This window comes from Onychostoma macrolepis, chromosome 04, assembly GCF_012432095.1.
Source record: "Onychostoma macrolepis isolate SWU-2019 chromosome 04, ASM1243209v1, whole genome shotgun sequence".
NCBI lineage: Eukaryota > Metazoa > Chordata > Actinopteri > Cypriniformes > Cyprinidae > Onychostoma > Onychostoma macrolepis.
This window is the reverse complement of record NC_081158.1, coordinates 24,050,838-24,073,783: the sequence shown is the minus strand read 5'-3', so window position 1 is coordinate 24,073,783 and position 22,946 is coordinate 24,050,838. Positions and strand designations below refer to the sequence as shown.

Sequence of the window (22,946 nt, the reverse complement as noted above, 5' to 3'; positions counted from 1 at the left end):
TATCTTCAAGGTAGTTAGGACATTTTTTGTGCACTATACAAGAAAAAATTATTGAAAAAATAAAATATTCAATATTCAGCTATAGAATAAAATAATTAACATAAATTTATTATGTTGTATAATTGATAAACAATTTTTGTTTGTCTTGTATGTGGAAGCAGTGCAGTCAGTGGATTTCTTAGTTCACCTATAAAGCCTGTTTGTAGATTTAAAAAAAATAATAATTTAATTTTTTTCCAGCAAGAAGGTAGTTAACACTTAACATGTTAATAGAATAATCATACATGGTTATCGGCTGATGTCACTAATCACAAAATGACCAAATATCACCGGTTTGTACACTAGACACAATCCAATAAAACAAACATCCCAGTTGGTGACAAGACCACATTTAACACGGAGAAGATCCCTCGAGCACAACCGGGGCAATTTAATTCACAGAGGGCTGAGTTCAATGACCACAATGTCAGAAATAAATTCACTTTCTCAAGCAAAGAGCTCTTTTGTTCCACTCGAACAGTACAGAGGGCACCAGAGAAAATGCGTAAGATAAAGACTCTCTCATAATAGATAAGGTTCCTTTGACAGAAGCCTCCGAGAAGCAGATTCGCCCTTGGCCCAAACGCCCTTTAATGAAAGCCTGTATTATGTCTGCATGAAGTCTCTTAAGGACAGAAGAGCAGGACTATAAGGAGCAGCAGGCCCCACAGGCACCACCTGAGGATGAGGTCACATCCACATTTACCCACAATCCCTAGCTGCAGGACACCGGGTGGGAGCGCAACGAGCAGTGGCCTTTCTGAAAACGACAGAACACGGGGCGGGCGGTTTGGGGGGGACCCAGGAACAATACAACAAAAGAGACAGAAAGAAAAAGGAAAAAGAGAAAGGTACAGGCAGACAAAAGTAAGAGCATTCATTAAAAGCCATCAGATTGTCTTCCTGTCCTATCAGCCAGCATCAAAACCATCTGCAATCTAGAGGGGAACTACAAAGTGGATCCCGGGGCCTACAGAAGTGAGGTTTTGATCAGACTAATTAAAAGCCATTTTGTTTTAAACAAACAGACACAACTCTAATTGGCTCTTTTCCATAAGAAAGGGAAGATGTTGAAAGTGAGAGAACGCACAGGGAAGATCAGAGGGACGCTCTCAGGCAGAGGGGCTCTTGTGCACTCTCACACACACACACACACACACACCAGCTCGATAAAGCCACAGACAAAGAACATGCACAAACACACACGGTATCAGCAAATACTTCCACGTATTATATCAGTAACAGCTAAAAGAATGTATGATCAAACTTCATGGAATGGAACATCACGCGCTCCATAAGCTACAGAGAATTCCCTTACAGTGCAAGACAAAGCCAAGCACATATTTATCAAGGGGTTTCACATTTCTGCTGTATCACAGAACAAAGACTTGATTCTGTGCAGATTTTTTTTGAGATATTAAAATACTTCCTCCAATATAGGCAGCTTAAAATGCAGATAACGGCTAGAAGAAAGACATTCGTAGGTTGATATCAAAGCATTTCTCTGTTTGAACATCCCGACCAATCCTAACATAGCAACAATGGCTAAACTAATGGTGTGAGTTTGGTGCAGGTTTGATGAAAAGTGGCAGATTGGGGTGGGGGTGTATTCGGGAAAACCTGTTTCAATTTTATTTATTTTTTTGTAAAATTTGGTTACGTAAGTGGGACAGAATTTACACTCCTCCGTTTTTATGGAAGGAGTATTTTTGGGTCAATAACAAATAGTAGTGTCCACAAAGTAAAGGGGATAAACAAAATTGTTAAATGTATAAAAAAATATTTTTGAACAAATTTATTTTATATTTATTAAAATATTTTTATTACATTTATTAATATATTTTAATAATACTGTATAAATTTATTTGTATAAATATACATTTATAATATAATTTATTATATTTATAATAAATATGTTTTCAATTAATTATTACATGTATTATTGTTAAAATAAATATATTTACATATTTATATTTTATATATACATATTTTAAACATTTAATTAAAATTTTTCACACCATTTTGCAATCTGAACTTTGCTGTAGAAAGATCAAATTATCTAATTATTAAAATACTTAATGACATTATTTTAGTATTTTATTGGACAACTTTATCAACTCTGAAGAAAAAAAACAAAAACAAAACAAAACAAAAAAACATTCATAGGTATGTACTGCAATTTTATTTTTTAATTAACAAATTAAACTAATAGATTCAGGAACTGATCGAAAAAAATAAGCATCATGTCATTAACCACTTTGCTATTGTTTTTGGATACACTGGGGTCAGAGAGCAAAACTGTTACCAAACACTGTGCAAAGTGGGAACAGTGAGTGCTTTTACACACTTGGAGGACTTTCAGGGTAAACTGTAGGTCATCCGGTTACACTGACCCAAGACCAGTGCAAAATCCAAATCCTAATCGAAATCATTTAGCATCAACAGCAGCGATGGTCTCAGATCAGTGGTCAAGAGACACTCGCTATCAGATCTGAACTCGAGCTCGACCGCTGCAACCGGCCAATGAGTATAGATCCGAAAAGCTCTCTTGGGACCTGAAGGATGGCATACACACTCACAGAAACACACACACACACACACACACACACACAGAGCAGAATAAACAGAATGACCCCCACGGGCATGTGAAAAATAAGCAAGGTTTCGCAAAATACCAAAGTAGGTCATTGATTTATTGAGTGCAAAAATCCATAGTATTTTTCCCCTTTTCTCTGGTCTCCAATCTTCCCATAAAGTAGAAAGACAGGATCATAAAAGCAAGGAAAAAGTGACTCGCACACCAAGAGATGACATTACATTAGCCGCAGCTTCTCATATCCAAGTAACAATGTTCAGTTATCTATATGATAATGGAAGACGTCTCAAACCAAACAATATGAAGATGCACACAATCATGTGGACATAAAAGCCCAAAGCCTTGAGACTAAATCATGTGCGCTGCAATCTGCTCAATAGATGCCTCACGACTTTGTTTGTTTGCTTGTTCTGGGTTGGAAGACAATAAACGCCTCTCCACAAAGACAGCCGTTCTCCTTTGTACGCTGGCTGAGACATCAGTTCATGGATTGTGAGATTCAGTCACATTGATATGTATACGGCCACATGGGAAGGACAATAACGGCCTCAATACAGTAAAAACAAAGTGTGCGCTGCAGATACAGATCTATATTTACCTACGGCCTCTATATGCAGATGGTTGTGTGAAATCAACCTGGCATGTTGTTCTCTTGTCGTTGCTGGAATTCAGAATCAACAATGGTGTTCTGGAATATGCGTTTTCATAAGAGAGAGAAAATCCAATTTTCATGCCACAAACACCTAATTGAAGTGGATTATTTGTGCCCTATTTGGCAGCGAGACAATAAATATGATGAATTCTTTGCTTTTAAAGTCTTCACGTATCTTTGTCAAAAGTGTTAGGCCTGAGGCTTTTTAAGGTAGAAGTGTGGGAGGCAAATGCACACATTTCAAGACAAGAGAACATGGATAGAAGACTAAAATGAAGATAAAGACAACACAAAAAAAGAGGATAAGCGACAGGAGATAAAGATGAAGAGGTGGTAGACAAAGACAGAGAATGATGAAATATCAAACTTATTTCTACAACGTTTTCTCCAACGCTGCTTGTTAAAGTAATGAAATGGCATTTATTCATCAAGAAAGTTGGCATTATAAACAAGGATGGAGCAAATGAATGCTGAAAAATAAAGGGACTGTTGATGGCACTTGAAAATGAACAACTGAGAGAATGAGTTATTTCATTATGATGAAAAATGGCTAAGGTAAACACATAAAGACGCAGAATGTACACACTACTGTTCAGTTTGTAGTCGGTAAGATTTTTTATGTGTGTGACCCTGGACCACAAACCCAGTCTAAAGCTCTGTTCACACCAACAACGATAACTATAAAGACAACAATATTAGCGTTCACACCAGCAAACGATATCTTCTGTTTATTCTAAGCGCACGCTGGTCTGCCGCTTTAATTCTCGAGCTCATTACAGCAGGATGGATTCTGATTGGCTGTCAATGTTTTTAACGTTCATCAGCTGGAAAAAAATGTTTTGGAAGTGATTTCAATGACATCGTTTCTCTGTGCCTTTATCGTTATAGCTGTAGTGTGGGCTCTGCTATACTTTAATATTGAGAACGATTTTTAGAACCATATCTTTATCTTTATAGTTATTGTGCTTGGTGTGAACGGGCCTTTAAGTAGTATGGGCATATTTGTAGCAATAGCCAACAACACATTGTATGGGTCAACATTTTTCAATGGATTTTTCTTTTATGCCAAAAATCACTAGTATATTAAGTAAAGATCATGTTCCGTGAAGATATTTTGTAATTTTCCTACAGTAAATATATTAAAACTTAATTTTTGATTAGTAATATGCATTGCTAAGGACTTAATTTGGACAACTTTAAAGGCAATTTATAATATTATATATAAATAGGAATGACGCACTGAATTAATAAAAAGCAACAGAGCAACAGAAAAGTAATTTATAATGTAACAATATTATTTCAGATAAATGCTGTTCCTATAACATCGCTAACAATAAGAAATGTGTCTTAAGCACCAAATCAGCATAGAATGATTTTTGAAGAATTATGTGAAACTGAAGACTGGAGTAATTGGTGCTGAAAATTCAGCATATTATATTACATATAAATATAAATATTTTATATATAATTATAACATTTTTCATGCATGTGTGTGTATTTATAATACATTTACAGAGATCACACACATATATCATGCAAACAAAAACTTTTATTTTGGATGCGATTAATCACAATTAATCGTTTAACATTACAAATAAATAAATAAATGTATTTTTCAGATTCATAATTATATGTTGTCATTCCTAAATGCATTTTTTAAAGTAATTTTTTGGGGCTTTTATGCCTTTTTTATTTGGATATGACAGTAGAGTGACGACAGGAAAGCATTGGGAGAGCAGGATCGCCAAAGTACCTCGAGACGGAAATCGAACTCGGGTCGCCATGAGCGCAGTTGCGCTGTATGTCGACACACTGACCAAGAGGCTATTGGAGCCAACCTAAATGCATTTGAACCATTTATAATTACTGCTTTTTGCTGATTACAGTTTTTTTTTCTTTCTGTGTAGAATTTGTTAATCAGTTACTAGCCATTATATAAAAATAACCATTGCCTTAGCATATCGGCTAGAAATTTGAAATCAGTGTATCCTTACAAACCTTTCAGGATAAAGTGCACAGATGAACCGTGCACAATAACACCTAGAACGTGTGTTACGAAAGTAAATAGTGTCAAATTTTATTTGATGTTGACTATGAACTCAGCACATCCATTTAAAAGACGTATCCACACAGAGCTGGAGAGAAGGGTCAGAACGCAGGGTCAGACAGATCACAAAGCGTCTTCAACACACAGGGTACACAGATCCTCCCTCGACATGATCACAGCAATGGACGCCACCAGCACTAGGGATCTAATCAGCAACTTTCTCAAGCACACGTAGCAAACAGTACCATACCGTTCCTCCCTGTATCTTCATTCCTCTCCGCCCTGTCCGTGGCTTCCTTTCAGACTAGATTCAGGTCAACAGCAACAAACACAGAGAGTGTCCTTTCATCAGGCATTGTTTGGCTTGTGTCTTTCACACTAGGGAAACACAATCAGCGGGTAAGAAGAAAGACAAGGGAGACGGAGAGAGACCACAAAGGGAGCTGATTTTTCTCTTGGCTCATAAAATGTATTATTAATCCAATTTTTACATGGGCCCTTAAATTTGGCTCAACAGGGGAGGGGGAAAAAAACTGGATTGAGCAAATTAATGAGGTAAACGTAATGATCTGAGATGATCAAAGGCAATCGGTGTTGAGCAAGTACAGGCCACCAATTAGGAAAATAAGCCCAGGAACGGACTTAAATATGCACCACGGCAAACGATGAAAGACAGGGTTGGCGGGAACGTACTAATTTCCCTAAACGAAATAGTTGAGTTATGCAGCGAGATGACTCCGAGTGTGGTGGTTAAGGACAGAGATTAGAGGAGGAACGCAGAAACCTTGAAATCCCACAAGACCACGAGAACAATCGGTTTTTGAAAAGGCACAGTGAGATGAGCTGCATTCAGCAAACTCTTTTGAGCGTACGCTCGAGTGTCGCAAATCTGACACCACAAAATGGAGGTGAAATAAATAAACAAACAGATCAATTAAGTTAACAAAGTCTTTGTGAAATTTGTAAAATGTTCCTGGCCTTTGTGATGAAGAGCATCAACGTCCGTTCAGGAACACTTGCTTGTAGCTTTCAAACGACAAATGCTCATCATTATTATTCAGTGTGATAGAAGCGTGCCCTCTCATTTATTCTTGATTGATCAAAGTGTCAAGGCAACCCAGACCTCACACACATCCACTTTCAACAGAGGACCTTTCAAGTGTTTCTGCGTGATAGAGGAGCACTATCACCAAACGCTGTCTACCGCAAACATTTTAGCAGAAGCAGATAGACTCACATAGAGCTTGGAGTTTACTATTGATAACCAATCAAGTGATAAACACTCTTGCATAAGGTCTGGTCCACATTACTGTTTATTCTGGCTGTTCACTTAGACAGGAAGAGAACATCTGACCGACATGTAAAGCAACTAGCTATAGTTTGTTTGTTTGTATAGAAGCAGGGTTATCTGAAATAAATACACAAACATGAAAAATTTGTAGAAAATGATGTATATCCTCAAATAATTTCACAGAAATTACAAAACATAATGGCAGTTCCTAAGAAAGTAGGTGTCATTCATTAGTAACTGATAATCGTGTAAGTGTTTTTTACAGTACAGTATGTGGGCAGAAAAGGTTCTCACACTTTCTTCAGAATTCAAAACATGCGTGCACATGCAAAAAAAAAAAAAACGCACATCAATTTTGTTACTCTTAAATTAGTGAGATTTGTTGTAAGGTCACTTACCTATTCAAGTTTCTAATAATAACATACATAAAAATCCATCTTAACACATTTCATGTTTCTAAGGCGACCAGAAGTCCATCATTCTATTATTATTACTTTTAAACAAGTTTGTAATTTGTCCTCTAGTCAAAGAGATTTAAAAACAAAAATGCCTTTATTTCAGAGAAAGAAAGTGCTCCAGTGACACAAATTTGTGCGCTCCATATTAAGCTGTGTCAAAATGGATAAGTTGGACCACTGGATAAAATTCAAGAAATTAACACTTTTATTCATCATTAAATTAATTAAAAGTGACAGGTAAAGTCTATATTCTAAAGTCTATTTCTATATCATGAGTAACTGAAGAGTAATGGCTGCAGAGAATTCAGCTTTGCCATTACAGGAATAAATTACATTTTAAAATATACTAAAATTGAAATAAATGTAAACTTTTGCTGCACATTATTCATATTTTCATTTCACAGATGGATATATTAAAGGGGTGACACCCACTGACTCATGGTGGCCCACAGTTTAGAAGAAAAACAGTGTAAACTTACTGATGAATAATTAAAGCATCTGCACAAGGTTAGTGAAAGAGACCCAAACTCGTCATAATAAAAAAAACGTTCACTGAATATATTCCACAGACTTGTCCAACTTTCTGGATATTTGCATGTCCCAGAATAGCTCATTTATTCAGAAGTGCTGAGAGAGGGCAGGGGAGGGGGGCAAACAGCTGACCTGCCACACAACTGGAACTGCCAGGAATGATCCTCAGATCCCATCCAACTAAACTCAAAAACTGGACCCCACTAGAAAGAGTTCAGCAAAAGCTTAGAACCAATAAGCATACGGCACAGATGCACGCGCATCCAATCAGAGACCCGTACGAGTCCCGAACTGGGGCAGGGAGCGAGAGCATCATGGGTCACATGCAGCTGTGTGGATGTCCGGCCCAAAGCCACCAGAGCGACGGCCCGAACACATGGCCAGTGCTTCGCTGCCTGCACAATCTGAGCCCAGAAACTCAGTTACTTTGTTCTCGCTGCGTTTTTTTCCCCCACCCCTCATGATAATGACGACCTGTCCCAGATTCTGTGGTTATGAGAAGAATCACATCAGTTGTATGTCAAAACACAATCACAATGCACTTGGCAGACGGCTCACCAGAGGAGAGCAGCAGGGAGAGATATTTCTCAATTTGCCAACAATTGAATATTTTATGGTTTCGTAAAGAAACTTAGTGTCTTTCATCCATTCTAATCCTGACCTCAAAATCGGGGTATTTTGGTTCCCAATCTATTTCTGCTGTTCTATAAGCCAGCTTCTGCATGGTTAAGTAGAGACAATGTTAAGACAAGCCTTTTAAGCCCATTAGCCTTATAATTCATATGTCTTGGCAAATGCTATTCAGCGTAGTCCAAGATCTGCTAGCACTATCTTCCTGCTGGCTTGTTAGAGCGGGATACAGAGGGAAAGAGAGTAAGTAAGAGAGGTGGGAGGAAGTGCAAGCTCTTCGCTCATGCTGAAGAGAGAGAGAAATGGAAAAGGAAAAGTATGCTCTAGCAGGCCGCCACATGTTGAAGAATTTGTTTACCGTTTCCTGTCCTGTGATCAACACACAGTTCAAACGGACAACAGAGGAGATGCGGTGGGCGAAAAGGATTCTGATCTATTCTCGTGTTCCTGAGGGTGAACATACCTTTAAAGGGACAGTTCACACCAAAACAAAAATATTTCTCACCATCAAATAACATATTTTTCACAATCAAATAAATTCAGAAGACTAGTCACATTTATGGGTTTTTCACACATAAAAACTAAAAAATTCAAGGTATAAAGACTAAAATTTGAACTTCTGTACTGAACTTTTGTAACCCGAGGGCCATGTTTTTAAAAGAGGAAAAAAGATGAAAAAGATGTAAAAGATGAAAGTTTTCAGTCCTCGTTCATTATAATGGCATGGAAAAGAGCAGCTGGCACATTCTTCAAAAGCTTCTCTTTTTGAGTTTCACATTTGAAAAAAAAATGTATGTGGTTTGAAACTAAATGAGGGTAAGTGATTGAAAAAACTAAACATAAAATGTAGTTCTGGCTTGTAGAAATTCCCCCTAGGAAGCACTCAAAACTTTTCTTGTTCTTGTCTGCTTTCCTTTTCATTATTGAGTTACACTCAGTCAAACAGTTAGGAATTTTTTTTTTTGAGTGACAGTTCAGATGTGGCCTTAGGGATAAGGACCATACCTGGGCTGTAATACTGTTGTGCCAAAGTGATGTATTCACAGAACCGGTTAAGTGATGAGCTGAAGAGCAATGTGAATTTATCTATCTGCATGACGGAATAAATGAGAGAGAGAGAGAGAGAGAGAGAGAGAGAGAGTGCGAGCATGCACAGTGATTTTTCTCTCCCTCCCTGCAATCGGAAACCAATCCCTGATTCTGTGTGGAGATATGGTGAAACTCTGCGACTAACACGGCCTAAAATAACTCTTACGGCATGATATTTTCAACGAGTGTTTTTTTTTTTTTCTTTTCAATGGGAGTTTCAGTTGGAGTTCTGGTATTAAAAACAGCAACATCCAAGATCTAATGTCTGGTTATGTACTTAGAGAGGAATTCATTCAGAATAAAGTCGGTGGGTTTTGAATGTAGAAACACAAATTCTCTCTTAAAAGAGACTCTCATAAGTGCCTGAGAAAGGAGAAAAATTAAGGGAAAAAGACTCATTATGCAAATTATGACAGAATTATGAGGCAAGGCTTTGTGGGTAATAGCCAAAACTCACTCCAAGTAAAGTGTTAATAAACGTTTGCCAAAAAGGGAACAGCTTCGGTGCATTCAACATGACCCCACTAAAAAGAAAATCTTAATTCAATGACAAAACAACAAAAAGCATTGTGGATTAACATCAGAATTTATAGGAACTTTTCCCCTTTTGTTCGTTGAGCCCTTGTCTTCCTATTACATTACATTTCATTCCTATAATATATTATAGAAATCACACCAGTTGATTATCTGACTACTTTATCACAACGTTTATGAATTTGTGAACACTGAAATCAATCACCAACACATTAGAGCCAACACAGTAATATATGATTTACTCGAGCAAATTACTTCTCTCCTCTCCACACAAGTCAGCGTTAATTTTTCATTAGATTTATGTGTGAAATCAACAGCTGGATTTTATGGAGATTTTCACTGCGATCTGTTTTACACCATTAAGGGCCATTGAAATATTTAAAAATCATACGTTTTCTGTGCAAGTCAAATTTGTGAGTGCAAAAAAAAAAAAAAAACTGTACATAGAATGACAGATTGCACAGGACATCCCAAAAATTATAAAATGATGGTGGGTGTAACTTAATTTGAGCATGCACGTCTCAAAGTCCTGTGTTTCATTTTATAAGTCAAATAATATTCATGTCTCATTTAAATGTCACAGAGCCTTTTATGTTCAAATTATGGTTCCCCAAATTATGATTAAGTGATTTCCAAACCGACAATTCAGAGATGCATTTGCGGATGTAATCGTTTTCCTAATAGAATACACATTAACTTATTTTTATCAGAAACTTATAAAATGCCAGAAATTCACTACAAATGCACATAAGCCACTTTGTTTACCACTATCAGACTACATAATTTATCATAAGTGCTAATCTACTGACCACTGCACATCTGTCTTATAGTAGTTTAATTTTTCAACAGAGCGATACAGTTTTATATTCTGTCCAATAACTATATTTCAGAATTACAACATTACAAATGTATTATCATTTTAGATTATTTTTGTGTTTATTCTACTTTATGTTGTTTCCAAAATAATGAATAGCCTGTGGGTTTGCAGAAAACATATTTCACTAACTCTTCAAAGTGACAAATCTGAATTTGGGGGGGGAAGCATCAAATATATTAGCTTAATAAATGCATGTGCGCACATACGCACAGTAGCTAAATGAAAAGTAATCAATTCCGAGCTGATGGGAATGGTGAAAACTGACAGCATTTGGATTGAGATCTGCTGCGGTTTGAGGCATGAATGATCGAGTAGCTGATGATTGGAGGAAAACGCTCTCTAATCCCAGCTGGATTACTATGACTGTGGAAAGGGGAAAGATCGCAATAGCGGGCTGAGAGAGAGGGAGAGATCGCGGAGCTCCTTCCCGTTAACGCCGCTCAACAACAGGCAGTCACGCGAGCAGCGGCTCCGTGCGCGCTCATACCGAACACGAAAACACACGCACATATCACAAGTTAAAGTTCAATGCGGTCTCAATCCACTCACCTAATGCTGTGTACGGCTTCGTCCACGTGTCTCGAAGGAAAACGACCCTCCGGGAGAGGTGAACAGGGTCGGGATGTTTTATTTGGGTTGATTTGCGCTGGTCTCTCAAGGACGAGGTGAAATCCCAGGGCTGGTCACACACAAACAACAACGCCAGAGCAAATTACAAAAGGCAAAGACTTGGGGGAGGAGAAGTCAATTTGTTTCGTGCTCTAAACAAGAGTGGTTACCTTAGCGCCGATACTCGGTTGAGCAAAGCAAATGTGTCAAAACTGGACCATTTAAATCCAACACACTGGGCTTGGCTAAAGCGCTTCATGCAGTTCAAAGCAGTTAATGTGCGCGCGCTCTACCTGAGGCGCATCGCGACACGACGTTTGTACTTCACGAGCTTTAGAATAGAGTTTCTTGTTCAGGTAATGTCAAATATTCCCGTCTAAACGCAGGCTGTAAGTCATACCCCGTACTCGAAGACTGAATTTGGGATGTCTAAACGCGAGTGAGCGTTTAGGTCAGTTTTGACACACTTTGTTATTAATTCACAGTTGTCCTCAACCGCTCTTGAACGCCTCTTTACTGGGGTCTTATCAATGCGAGCCCCTCCAGGTGCCTTATATTAAGGCGCATACGCAGGGCGAGCGCTTTAAAAATGTCAATAACCATCATGTCATCTTCCCTCGCGAGCACACTGGCTTGGCTACCTCTGTAATACTGGCTGAAATTACTGTCAGGAGGTGGGTAAATGCGTTATACCTGTGTGCCGGTGGCTCAGGGATGCGCACAGGTGTTCATCGTGCGCCTCGTGCAGTAGCAGTTTCCCGCACGCGCCCTGTTTGTTTTAATTCACCTGTCAAGTCACGCGCCGGAGCATCTCTATTACAAAACACGTTTGTATAGGCAAATGTTTTCAGCTGTAAAAATGTGTTTATATAAATATGCAAGTATTCACATTTAAAATTATTGATAATTTATTTAATAGTAAACTATAGGCTACTGGCTCCATTTAAAAGTAAGCAAATCACAATAGCTATTTTCAGAATTAGCAATGAACTCGGACGAATTCCTAAAATGAAATTTGCTACCGATTTGATTTCATCTATCCAAACAAACATCCGTGGATTATTTAATAAGGTCTGCATTTAATGCAATTTATTATTTGAGTGAAACATTACATTTCATGGAGCTTTTGCTCAGGTTTATTCAGTGACTAAAATGACACTTTTTAACTTCATTATCTTATTTGAGGAGTTAACAATGTGATTTTCGCCCTTTGTGACTGACTTTTAACTACCTGGAACTGCTTACCTGAGTGTGTCAATTAGACGCTGTTTGAAGTAAGTTATCATGTTTTGGCAGAAGTTTGGCTGGCGCCTCACGCGTGCGCAGTTCTAAGCAGCAAAGGTAGGCTCTTCGCGCATTTAGTAATAAATACATAATATAAGTAAATATATCAGACAATTACGAGTTTTTGTCAGACAATTATAACTCTTTATGTTTTAATGATAATACAGACTTTGGGTGTAATCGAGAGACCCACTTTGAAAACAAATCACCCTTAATTTCTTTAAACAGTGAACTCGAACCCTAATGAAAAAGCTTTTCAATTTGGATAAACGTTTATTGTGCGTAGACTATTTTCTTGCAAATTTAAGGCCAATGTCGGCATTTAAAACTTCCCCTGACGCGGTTGTCATGTGAAACAACAAACGACTGGTTAACATGTGCCAACTGAAAAGGCATTGATGTTATTGTCCAATGTTGTTAGACGATCAGGAAAGTCAAGGTTTAAAAAAGAATGCAAGCATAACTGAGGTATTTTCGTTATGTTGTGGGCTTCACAAAACAAGAATGAGGCTGCTTCTAGGCATATTAGTTCAGACTCAGAGCAATTATTTAGGGTGAATGCAGCACAAGTCAAATAGGAAAAGAGCACCGTATACAGGTTAAATTATAGCAGAATATTAAAAAAATGTTTAATCTTTACAAAGTAGTCCTTTGATAAGAGGGAAATACCAAATACTACAGCATTTTGAATTGTGTCTTGCACCGTTAATAAGCCATAGCCTGTCTAATCTGGTGCATATTATATTTTATGATACATGCATGTGTATTTATAACATAACATGTAAGGCATGTAGGTACAGCATGTAAATCACATTGAGCGGCTTGAGAGGATATTTTTACACTGACTCCAGTGCTCAGTCAGAAATAGTCATAACTGACCTCTAGCGGTGGATAAGCTTTATTGCAGGCAGGTAGTGAATTGTTCATTGACAAGTCAAACTGCAGGACTCTCTCTTTTTCTCATGCACAATCATGTATAGCTCATTGCCACGTCGGAAACACGGATCCGTCTGTTCTATTCCAAGCAAAAGAATGAAGGAAACAGTTTAAAAAGACACGCGAAGTTATGCATCCTGCGTCCTGTTCAAGCCAAACCATATCAGCGCTTTCCATCCGAGAAACTGCCCAGAACTAATCCTTCAATTTCTTGCAGTCAGTGACAACCTCGATTAACTGTTCGGATTCATTTTACTTTCTCATGTGACAGGCTGTAATAAACTATGCTACTTCACCTTACATAAAGTCATCAATTGTTACAAATAATTATAATAAAATAAAATAAAAATACAACATGGTGTTGTTTAAAAAAATTTGAAAATACATAAAATAAAAATAAAACTCATTTGAATAATAAAAGTATGATCTTAAATTTTTAGGGAAGAATAGATTTTCTCCAGTTTTATGTAGGTCTATTAATGCATACCAAGTTCTCACTCTCAGAAAAAAAAAGATACAAAATCTGTCACTAGTGAAGAACCCTTTCAGAAGGTACTAATATGTACCATTAGGTAATAATTCACACCCTTATTTACACCCTTTTGTAAATAAGGTACAAAAGTGTACCTTTTGAAAGGGTACTGCCCCAGTGACAGCTTTTGTCATTTTTATTTTTTTATGAGAGTGAGGCCTATATGAATATATAACTATTGATAAGTGATAAATATCAGCCTTATAAAAAGAAAAAAAAATAATTGTAATGAAAAAAATAATGTTAACTAAATGACCTTACCATATTCAGTTACAATATATTATAACATTTTATTTTAACATATTATAAAATTAAATTTTAAAATAAAATACTGTGGGGAAGACAAAAGTAAAAATTAATTAATTAGCTTAAAATTGTAAAAGAAAATGTATATTTAACAGAGTAATGTGCATACTTTTACTGTAAAATACTGTTAAAATGAAGTTTGAGTGAAAATTATTAATTGCCTAATTTATAGCTGAAATAGGTTGGTACATTAACATGACATATAGAGTTATCAAAATTGTAGCATTTTTCCTGTAAAGTTTTATCCACAACAGCTGACAAATTTTTACTATAATCGTAAATATGTTACATTGTAAGACAATTCTTACGAGAGGAGATCAATTCATAAAAGATAGTCAAGACAGTCAGCTTTCTTATTCAATGCATTTGATGATATTTCCCATAATAAATCTGCTCATGACATCACTGAACGGCTTTATTAAAATGAAACAACTAGAGGTCTACCGATTAATCGGCACCGATAGTTGATTTGTGGAACTATCGGTTATCGGCAAAAATGCATGCCGATAGTTTTCTGTGTTGCGTCTGTTGCTGGAGTGGCTGAGAATGGTCTGCTGTCATTATACAGTACGAGAGCGGCCTCTAGAGGCGGAAATCACCGACAGCATGTGTTGTTTGTTTTGACACGTGACACTGAGCGCTGCACAGAGCAGGAAACTTCAAACGCGCATTTAAATGCAGCCGCCAGAAAATCCTGCCATGGAACAGAGCGCCATTCACATAGTTTTCCATTAAATAACATTATATTTGTCCCAAATCATTGTTAATGTACATAATGACTTCACCCTAGGCTATAAATGATATATTATGCATTTTCAGCAAAACGTTTGTCTTCCTGTGGCTCTAATACAGTCTGTATGCTTCATATAGAGAGCTGTAATACAGATCGCGCTCTCTTTCCGTTTGCTCTGTTTATTTTAAACACTGAACTTCAAACTCATTTATGCAACATAGTTCATTCCTTATGCAAACTTATGTCCGTTTGGTGATTAAATAAACACTTTTAGACCGCTGCTTGAATTGCTTGAATTACACATACAATATCAATTGAATTGCTTGAATTACACATATAATATCAAGAACCTGTGCGTGTAATTTTAATATGGCCTTGTGTATCTTTAAGCATGACTGTTGAAATGAAATGGTAATACTTAACAATAAGAGTCCATTTGTAACATTAATGAAAGTATTGTTCCTTGTGTGTTCATTTTATTTCAACATTTACTATTGTACGAAGTGGTTTCGTTTTTAAATTTTAAAGTTTCTTCTTTTAACATTAGTAAACTATGAAAAAACTTTAATGATCGTTATAATAATTAATATTACTACTAAATTTTTATTCATTTACAAAGTATGGCTCAGTACTGTTGTATGCTTTTTTAAAAATAGTAAAGCTCTATTTTAGTTTTCGTTCAGTATCCATTTTAAAAACTATCGGTTGCTTAATCGGTATCGGCCAGTGTGGTCCAACCTAGCTATCAGTATCGGTAAAATCCACTATCGGTCAACCTCTAGAAACAACCATCTCAGCACAAAGGCAGCCAGTTCTGGTTCCCCTAGTAAGTGAATTCAGGAAATGAACAATATTTGTCTCACATTGTTATAAATGCCCTTGCTGCAATGTTCATTTTGGGGGTTCATTATTGGATTCTCCATATTATTTGTGGTAGTTTAAAGTCTTGCGAGTTTTGGGACCCCCATTTGTCTTCACAGAAGATAAGATGGGAATTTGGTAATCTTCCAGTCTGCTTTTCTTCTATATCTAAATAGCCTATCTGTGTTATAGGCACAGTGATTAATGCTGAAGGGATTTAGAGAGGAGGATACAAATGCAGACAGTCTCTCATCAGCCCATATCAAACAGCCTGGGAGATGTTTAATATATGGGTGTATTTGGTCTCCAGCTTACAGCTGTCTGCTTAAAGCTTTATTACTAAAGAATCATTTGGAGGGGGGAGAAAGCATCTCTTGATAGAGTGAGTGACTAATAACTAAAGCCGACAGCGAGCGCAAAAATGCGCTTTCTCTCTTGCGCACACACAGGGCAAGTGACAAGACCGCTCTGTGCGCAAAACAGAGAAGTCAAAATGTGACATATTCTTGCTGCCGGTGGGATAAAACTCAATCAACCTAAACCGTCTTCCCTCAGACAAAATTACACACGCACACATGCAACACACACAAGTGCATGCAAACTTAAGGTGAACAGACCCACAACAATTTTCTCATGCAGTGTCCGGTATTTAGCCATGACTGTCATTAACGGCTTAGGAATGAACTATTAATTCTGTGCAAAAAGCAAATGCCACCACTAAAATGATACCTCACCTCTCCAGGTAAAACAGCAGCCCCACAACCCTGTGTGCTGCATTAGGGAGCAGCAGAGACAGAGAGACAGATTGTGTGAGAGTTGTGTCTAATCCCCATAAGCATCAAGGCAGCAGCTGCCGTGTACAGAAAGAGGGACTTGGGGTGTTCGCAGTTTGCAAAAGAGATACACACTCTTCTCCAACATCTAGTCCTGTTGTGAACATACAGAAGAGAGTCCAAAAGTCTGAGAAACCTAGTGAAAATGCTTATTTCAAATCATTTATTATAATAACAATACCACATTTTTTTTTAAAAACTTTAAATTGAATAAAGTTGTTTTATTACAACTAATATTATTCTTATTCTTATTTTTATTTTTATTCTTATAGTCCCAAATGTCTGAGAGTGCTAGTGAAAATGCTTCTTTTAAATTTATTAAAGTAGTTTTTTTTTTGTTTAGTTTTTTCAAATAACAACAATTATAATTGTCCCAAAAGCCCAAGTGCTATTAAAAATGCAAAAATAAAACTTGGGTTACACTTTATTTTAAGGTGTCCTTGTTACAGTGTAATTATATATTTAAGTACTGAGTAATATTAATTAACTACATGTACTTAATATATGGTTAGGGTGTTGCTTAGGGTTACTTGCATGTAATTATGTATAATTTATTGGCATTATAATAGGAAGCACATGCAACATGTGTAACGAGGACACCTAAAAAGTGTTTTATAAAAACTAAGGTGTCTTATTCATTACTGTTTTATTCATTATTTATTTAAATAATAATATATACATACAGTATTTGAATTCGTCACTGTTAAGGTCAACCTGTTAACACTTCTAGATTTGCATTTTCTTTTATCTATGCTATAAGAAAACTTTAACAATTTCAAAGTAATTTCACCCATAATAACGAAATAATATACTACTAAAAAAATAACTGAAGCAAACAGTTCTGTTCAAGATCTGTTATGCAACTTCTCCAGGGCATCAATCAATCAAATCAAACAATTAAATAATCAGTTGATTAAATAATTAATTAAATAATTTCAAATATATGTAATACATTTATTTATGTTTGTTTAGAAAAAACACCTAACAAACGGTCCTGTTCAAGACCTGTTATGGTGCTTCTCAGAATAATAATAATAATAAAAATAAGCTCTTGGAAACTTCACAATCATTCAGACTAATAAAGAAAGAAAATGAATAAACTAAAAATGTTATGAAAAGAAAATCATGTGGTTTCATATGATATATATATAATTCATATTTCATATACATCTTAATTCTTTTAGATTTTTCAAAATCCTAAAACCTTCTGCTTCCAGGTTTAGATTAAATTTTAAAATCAATTTTCAATGTGATTTCAGACTTTTAGAACCCACTCTATGTTATGTGATCTTGCCTTGACCCCAAAGTTGCAACACACTGTGAACAGTGGGATATACATCTATGTGAAGAATTTACTGGACCGTACCGTCTATAACCTCTCGTTCACAGCAAGATAACATGCAGTGGCTCAAAATCTTTCAGGCCCAATCCAGTCTATCAACTCTCAATGTAAAATCCGCCAAACCCCAGCTCTGAAACAAACTTGCACATGACAATAGAACAACTCAAACACATTGTGATTCTGTAGCCATCTGATAACTTCCACCCCGTGTGATAAAGTGAAAACCCCCGGATAAACAACCCTGTTTACGACCTGGACACGTTCGGAGCAAGCTGGGTTTTTTGTCCCATTCTGTTTTTGTTTGCGCTCCTCGGCGCCGCGGTCTCGTCAATCTTTCACCATTCAAGCTGTTTAAAGGTGGACGATTTATGGTTAGCAAGGCATGGCAGACGGAGCTGAGGTCACACCATATCAGCCAGCGACAATGGCCATTGTTTGTGCACTCAACAGGAAGTGGCTATGTGGGACTTCCTGCGGCTGATACCTAGGGTTGGACGGGGGCGGAGTGGCAGCCAGGCAGCCCCGTGGCCGATCACATTGTTCCAGGTAGGATCTCATGGTAACGTCGGTCCCTCGGGAACGCGTGTTTTCCACCAAAGCGGCCCAGTCCCACAGCCTTAATATAGAGCTGAATACAGTCCCATCGAAACCAATGTAGTCTCCTAGAGTGACAAACAGAGAGAGGCAAACAAAAACACAAACATGAAAGCGTCCAGACAGAGACATTTTTCCTCTACAAGATTTTCTATAGGTATATAAATACAGTATTTGTATATGTAGCTATTAAGGTCAACCTGTTGACACTTCCAGATTCATGTGCTCTTTTCTTCTATCTATGCTATAAGAAAACTTTGATCATTCCTTTCAAATAAATTTCACTATATTTTCACCCATAATAAAGCAACATTCCTCACCAACGAGACCCTTTGAGCGCTAAAGTGCGTTCTCAAATGCCGAAAGGCTTTAACCCACAAAAACATTTTTTTTTGTTGGCAGATTACAGCTTTCACACCCACATTAGCTGCAACATGCAGTTGTTCGGCGGATCCACTCGAGAACTAATGCCTAGGAATTTTCCGCAATAACCCCCCTGTCCAAAGCCATCCCGAAGGGCTTGGAGACATATTTATTCTCATTCCTACAGCGAGGCCTGATTCTTCACAACAGCACCTTTTGTGGCAAGCATTTTTCTATTAACCTTTAAAGAATGGAAGAGGATATAGAGAATAGGACAAACAGACCGTGTTGGCGGGCAGTGTTAACGTCGTGCGACAGATGTGCAGATGGTGTGTTACAGTAAAAGATCTAGGCGAGAGAGAGAGATCGCTTTTATACGCCACTCAAACGTTCCTCGTGCCTTTAAAACTCCTCCAACCCAGATTCGGCTCACCAGACCAACTGATATTCGGCGCAGGAGATCTGACGCTCAAGTGTGGCCATATTGACAACCGTTTGTTCTCGATAAGAGCGCAATCTTAATGAGAGGAATCAGGCCCTTTGCTAAAAAAACAAAAGTAGACGTGTTAGTCTGACAAATGCCTTATGTGGGAAACATTTTACCCTACCGTCACCATCCACTGACGAAAAATAGCCATTTGGCTGATTCATTGGACACAAAGAACGGAATATTTATCGGTCAAAAGCATCCACATCTGTTGATTTGTCGTGAGTCACTCAGCTTTGACTATATATAGTATTGCATCTGACGTTTCTTAGCGTAAACATCCATTGGGTTTGTTTGTCATACCTCTAGTCTAAATGGGGGAGAGCTCTTATGAGGCAGACTGTCCTTCTTCTCCCTTTGGGACAACTGCCAAGCGCAGGGAACTAAATATGGCTGGCTGCTGTCACAGTAATTCAGTTATGGGCGTATTAACATACAATGGGTGTGATTCATTGAAGAGAGCCTTAACGCAGCTAATAAGCATGATTTGCTTGTGTTTTTCACTCATAAATGCTGAGATTTCTAAACTGGTCTCTGAATGGTGATGAGCGTTTGTTTAAAGGCATGAAACTCTTCGCAATGATCTATCCGGCTCGGCTTGTTTGGTTGCAACTATGTTTAGGTGAAAGAAAAAAAAATGCTCAGTTGAAACCTCACTTTTTCTACAGGATGTTTGGGAAGAAAGCAGATCCATGCAACGTTCATGGTCCAAGAAGTTCTGACAAAAAAAAAAGACTATTATTCTGGTGTTGTCATCCTTCCAGTCTTTTCCCATCCAGAATGCTGCACACTGAGCACTATTTAACAAGATTTCCACAGTTTCTATAGTTAGTTGTAGCAGTGCTGTTTACTCATACAAAATTTGCTAGGGTGATTAGGTTGGTTGCTATGTGGTTAAGATCTGTTACATCAGTTCTCCAGGGCATCAACAATGCATTCTGGTCATACAAATGTATTCTGGTCACTAGATTTGGCTTTGGATCTTCCAGACAGAAACGTCTGATTTAAAAAAAAAAAAAGGCCCCAAAACTATACCATTTCTGATGCATCATTCACATCAGTAGCACATGTAATGTACAAACAGTATGGGATGAATTACATGCCAAAATTTCATCGAGTGTGTTGTATATTATCTCTGATGTAAACTCAGCAGCTTTGCCACTCATATGTTCTGAATAAGCAATAGCTGCATTTTGCCTCAGTGTATTAATAGTTTGTGTCAGTGAGCGTAAGAAGCTGGGAGGATGTGGAAATGTTGCGTGTTTGGGCTGGGGCCTGTGTCAGTCTCTGGCTGGGTCTCTGTGAGTCAGGCAGGCTGGTGTTAGGGGCATGGAAGAGCTTCTGCAGTGGGCCGCCCAGGCCCTGAAAGAGCTCTTTGTATCCCGCTATATTTTCACAGGAAACGGCTGCACTTTTTCGTCTCCAATGGGGAATATGTAACTGTGGTCACCTAATCAAACTTAACACAGGGAGAGGGGGATGGAGAGAAAGACAGAGCGAAACCGTTAACCCAGCAGCTATAGTTTAGCAAAACACAGACACACAATGGCTTGTTTATGTCCTTCTACAGCTCCTTTTCTCTTTCTTCATTTCCCCGGCTCTTTCATTAGATCCTGCTTTTCATAAATCCAACCACGATGACAGGCTGTTGTTTTAGTGACACGGAAGATAGGTATGCAGTGTTAATTTAAACATCAGGAAACGCTATAGGGAGGGTTTAAAACCTATCCACCCACTCACAAACACACAGACGCCTCTCACGAGCTTAAAGAGAGACTCCCTCTGATACTCCATCAGGGATTAGAACAGCAGATCCAGACCCTCGGATTAACACACTGCCAATCCAGAGCAAGCCGGAGAAAGAGAGGAAAAAGAAAGTTGGGGAAAGAGAACAACCATTGTGAGCCAATTGTATTATGGCTGAATATGTCTAGAGCTGTTTTCATACGGCACAGAAGCCACATCAGTGTAAATATATCACATGTTTACACAGATGCACAGATGCAGCATAAATGTATTTGCACTGATCCACAATATAGGAAGCAGTTGATCACATGCAGATGTTGATGTTTGATTAGCATGCACAGTGGGATTGAAAATAAGGCCCTGTCTCAAACACTGCACTAAGCACTTGCGTTCTTCTCTTTGTAATGCCATATTTAAAATTTTTGATAGGTTTAAAATTAACATGGCCTCTTTAGCCCCTGCTGGCAGATGTTGTAACTACACCATTTCTTATTGATCATAAGAAATCTACATATTAGAATGATTTCTGAAGGACCATGTGACACTGAAGACTGGAGTAATGGCTGCTGAAAATTCAGCTATGCCAACAAAAGAATAAATGTATTAAAATAGAAAAGATTTTAAATTGCAACATTATTGCAACAGTACTACGGTTTTCACTGTATTTTTGATCAAATAAATGCTGCCTTGAGCATAAGAGACTTTTTCAGCTACATTAACATATCTTACGCCAAAGTTTTGAATAATATTGTAACGTAGCTTGATATTAAAAAATATATTATGAAAAAAATAGAATATAAAAAAATAAGTCATGTATCTTGATGGAATACTTTGTTTTCTTTCTTTTTTTTTTACCAAATGCCTATCAATGAAGATTTTTATTTATTTATTTTTTTAATCAATAAAACCTAATATATGACATCACAGCTAGTGGAGGCGGGGCCTGGTTCATGGTTGGCAGGGGATGGACAACAGATTTGCGATATGCCACTGAGAACAACACTAAAGAGGGCTGACAACTGACGACGTTCAAAGACGAACAATGAAAATGCTCATAAGGAAGCAAGAAGCTTCAAAAGTCATGAAAAGAAACCCTTTGACACCCTTGAGAGAGTCCACACTGGATTTGACAAAAGCAGCAGATCTATGTGGGAAGCAACCCTAGAAGCATCATACAGACAGGGTCTGGTGATTGAAGAAAAAAAAACACCTCTTTCTCCCTCTGTCCTAGCCATGGCCTTGACCTGTTCCCCCCTGTGCTCACTGTCTATGTGCTCGACAGCTTCACAACTCTCTTCTCTCCCAGATGAATAGGACCCAGGATCCCAGACTACATGAGTATAAGCTTTCTGAAACAGGGTTACACAGGTCATTCTTCCAGCAATTAAGTGCTTTTTTTGTCTCATTCATTTAATAGAAATGCCAATTATGGAAACATTTGCTATATATTAGAGTCACATATACTGATTCTTTAGAAACTGCTGCTATTGTCCAACTGAAAAACTTCAAATCAAAATATTGTGGCAACAAGATATACAGAGGGCAATTACTCAATTCAACCTATGAAAGAAAGGAA

At 37.6% G+C, this 22,946-nt stretch overlaps 1 protein-coding gene across 11 annotated transcripts in view; it reads right to left on the bottom strand.

Annotated features, from left to right (window-relative positions):
• The window catches only part of sox5 (SRY-box transcription factor 5), a 243,265-nt gene that overhangs the window by 205,744 nt on the left and 14,575 nt on the right, over positions 1–22,946 (bottom strand). For 6 of the 11 annotated variants that reach the window (XM_058773716.1, XM_058773720.1, XM_058773715.1 and 3 more), the window contains one exon: positions 18,665–18,842. In XM_058773716.1, the coding sequence (XP_058629699.1) occupies positions 18,665–18,842 (178 nt within the window). Of the gene's footprint in view, positions 1–11,293; positions 11,424–11,523; positions 11,726–18,664; positions 18,843–20,281; positions 21,046–22,946 lie in introns of those variants that run through there. The other 5 variants (XM_058773723.1, XM_058773725.1, XM_058773724.1 and 2 more) reach the window with 3 other exon arrangements.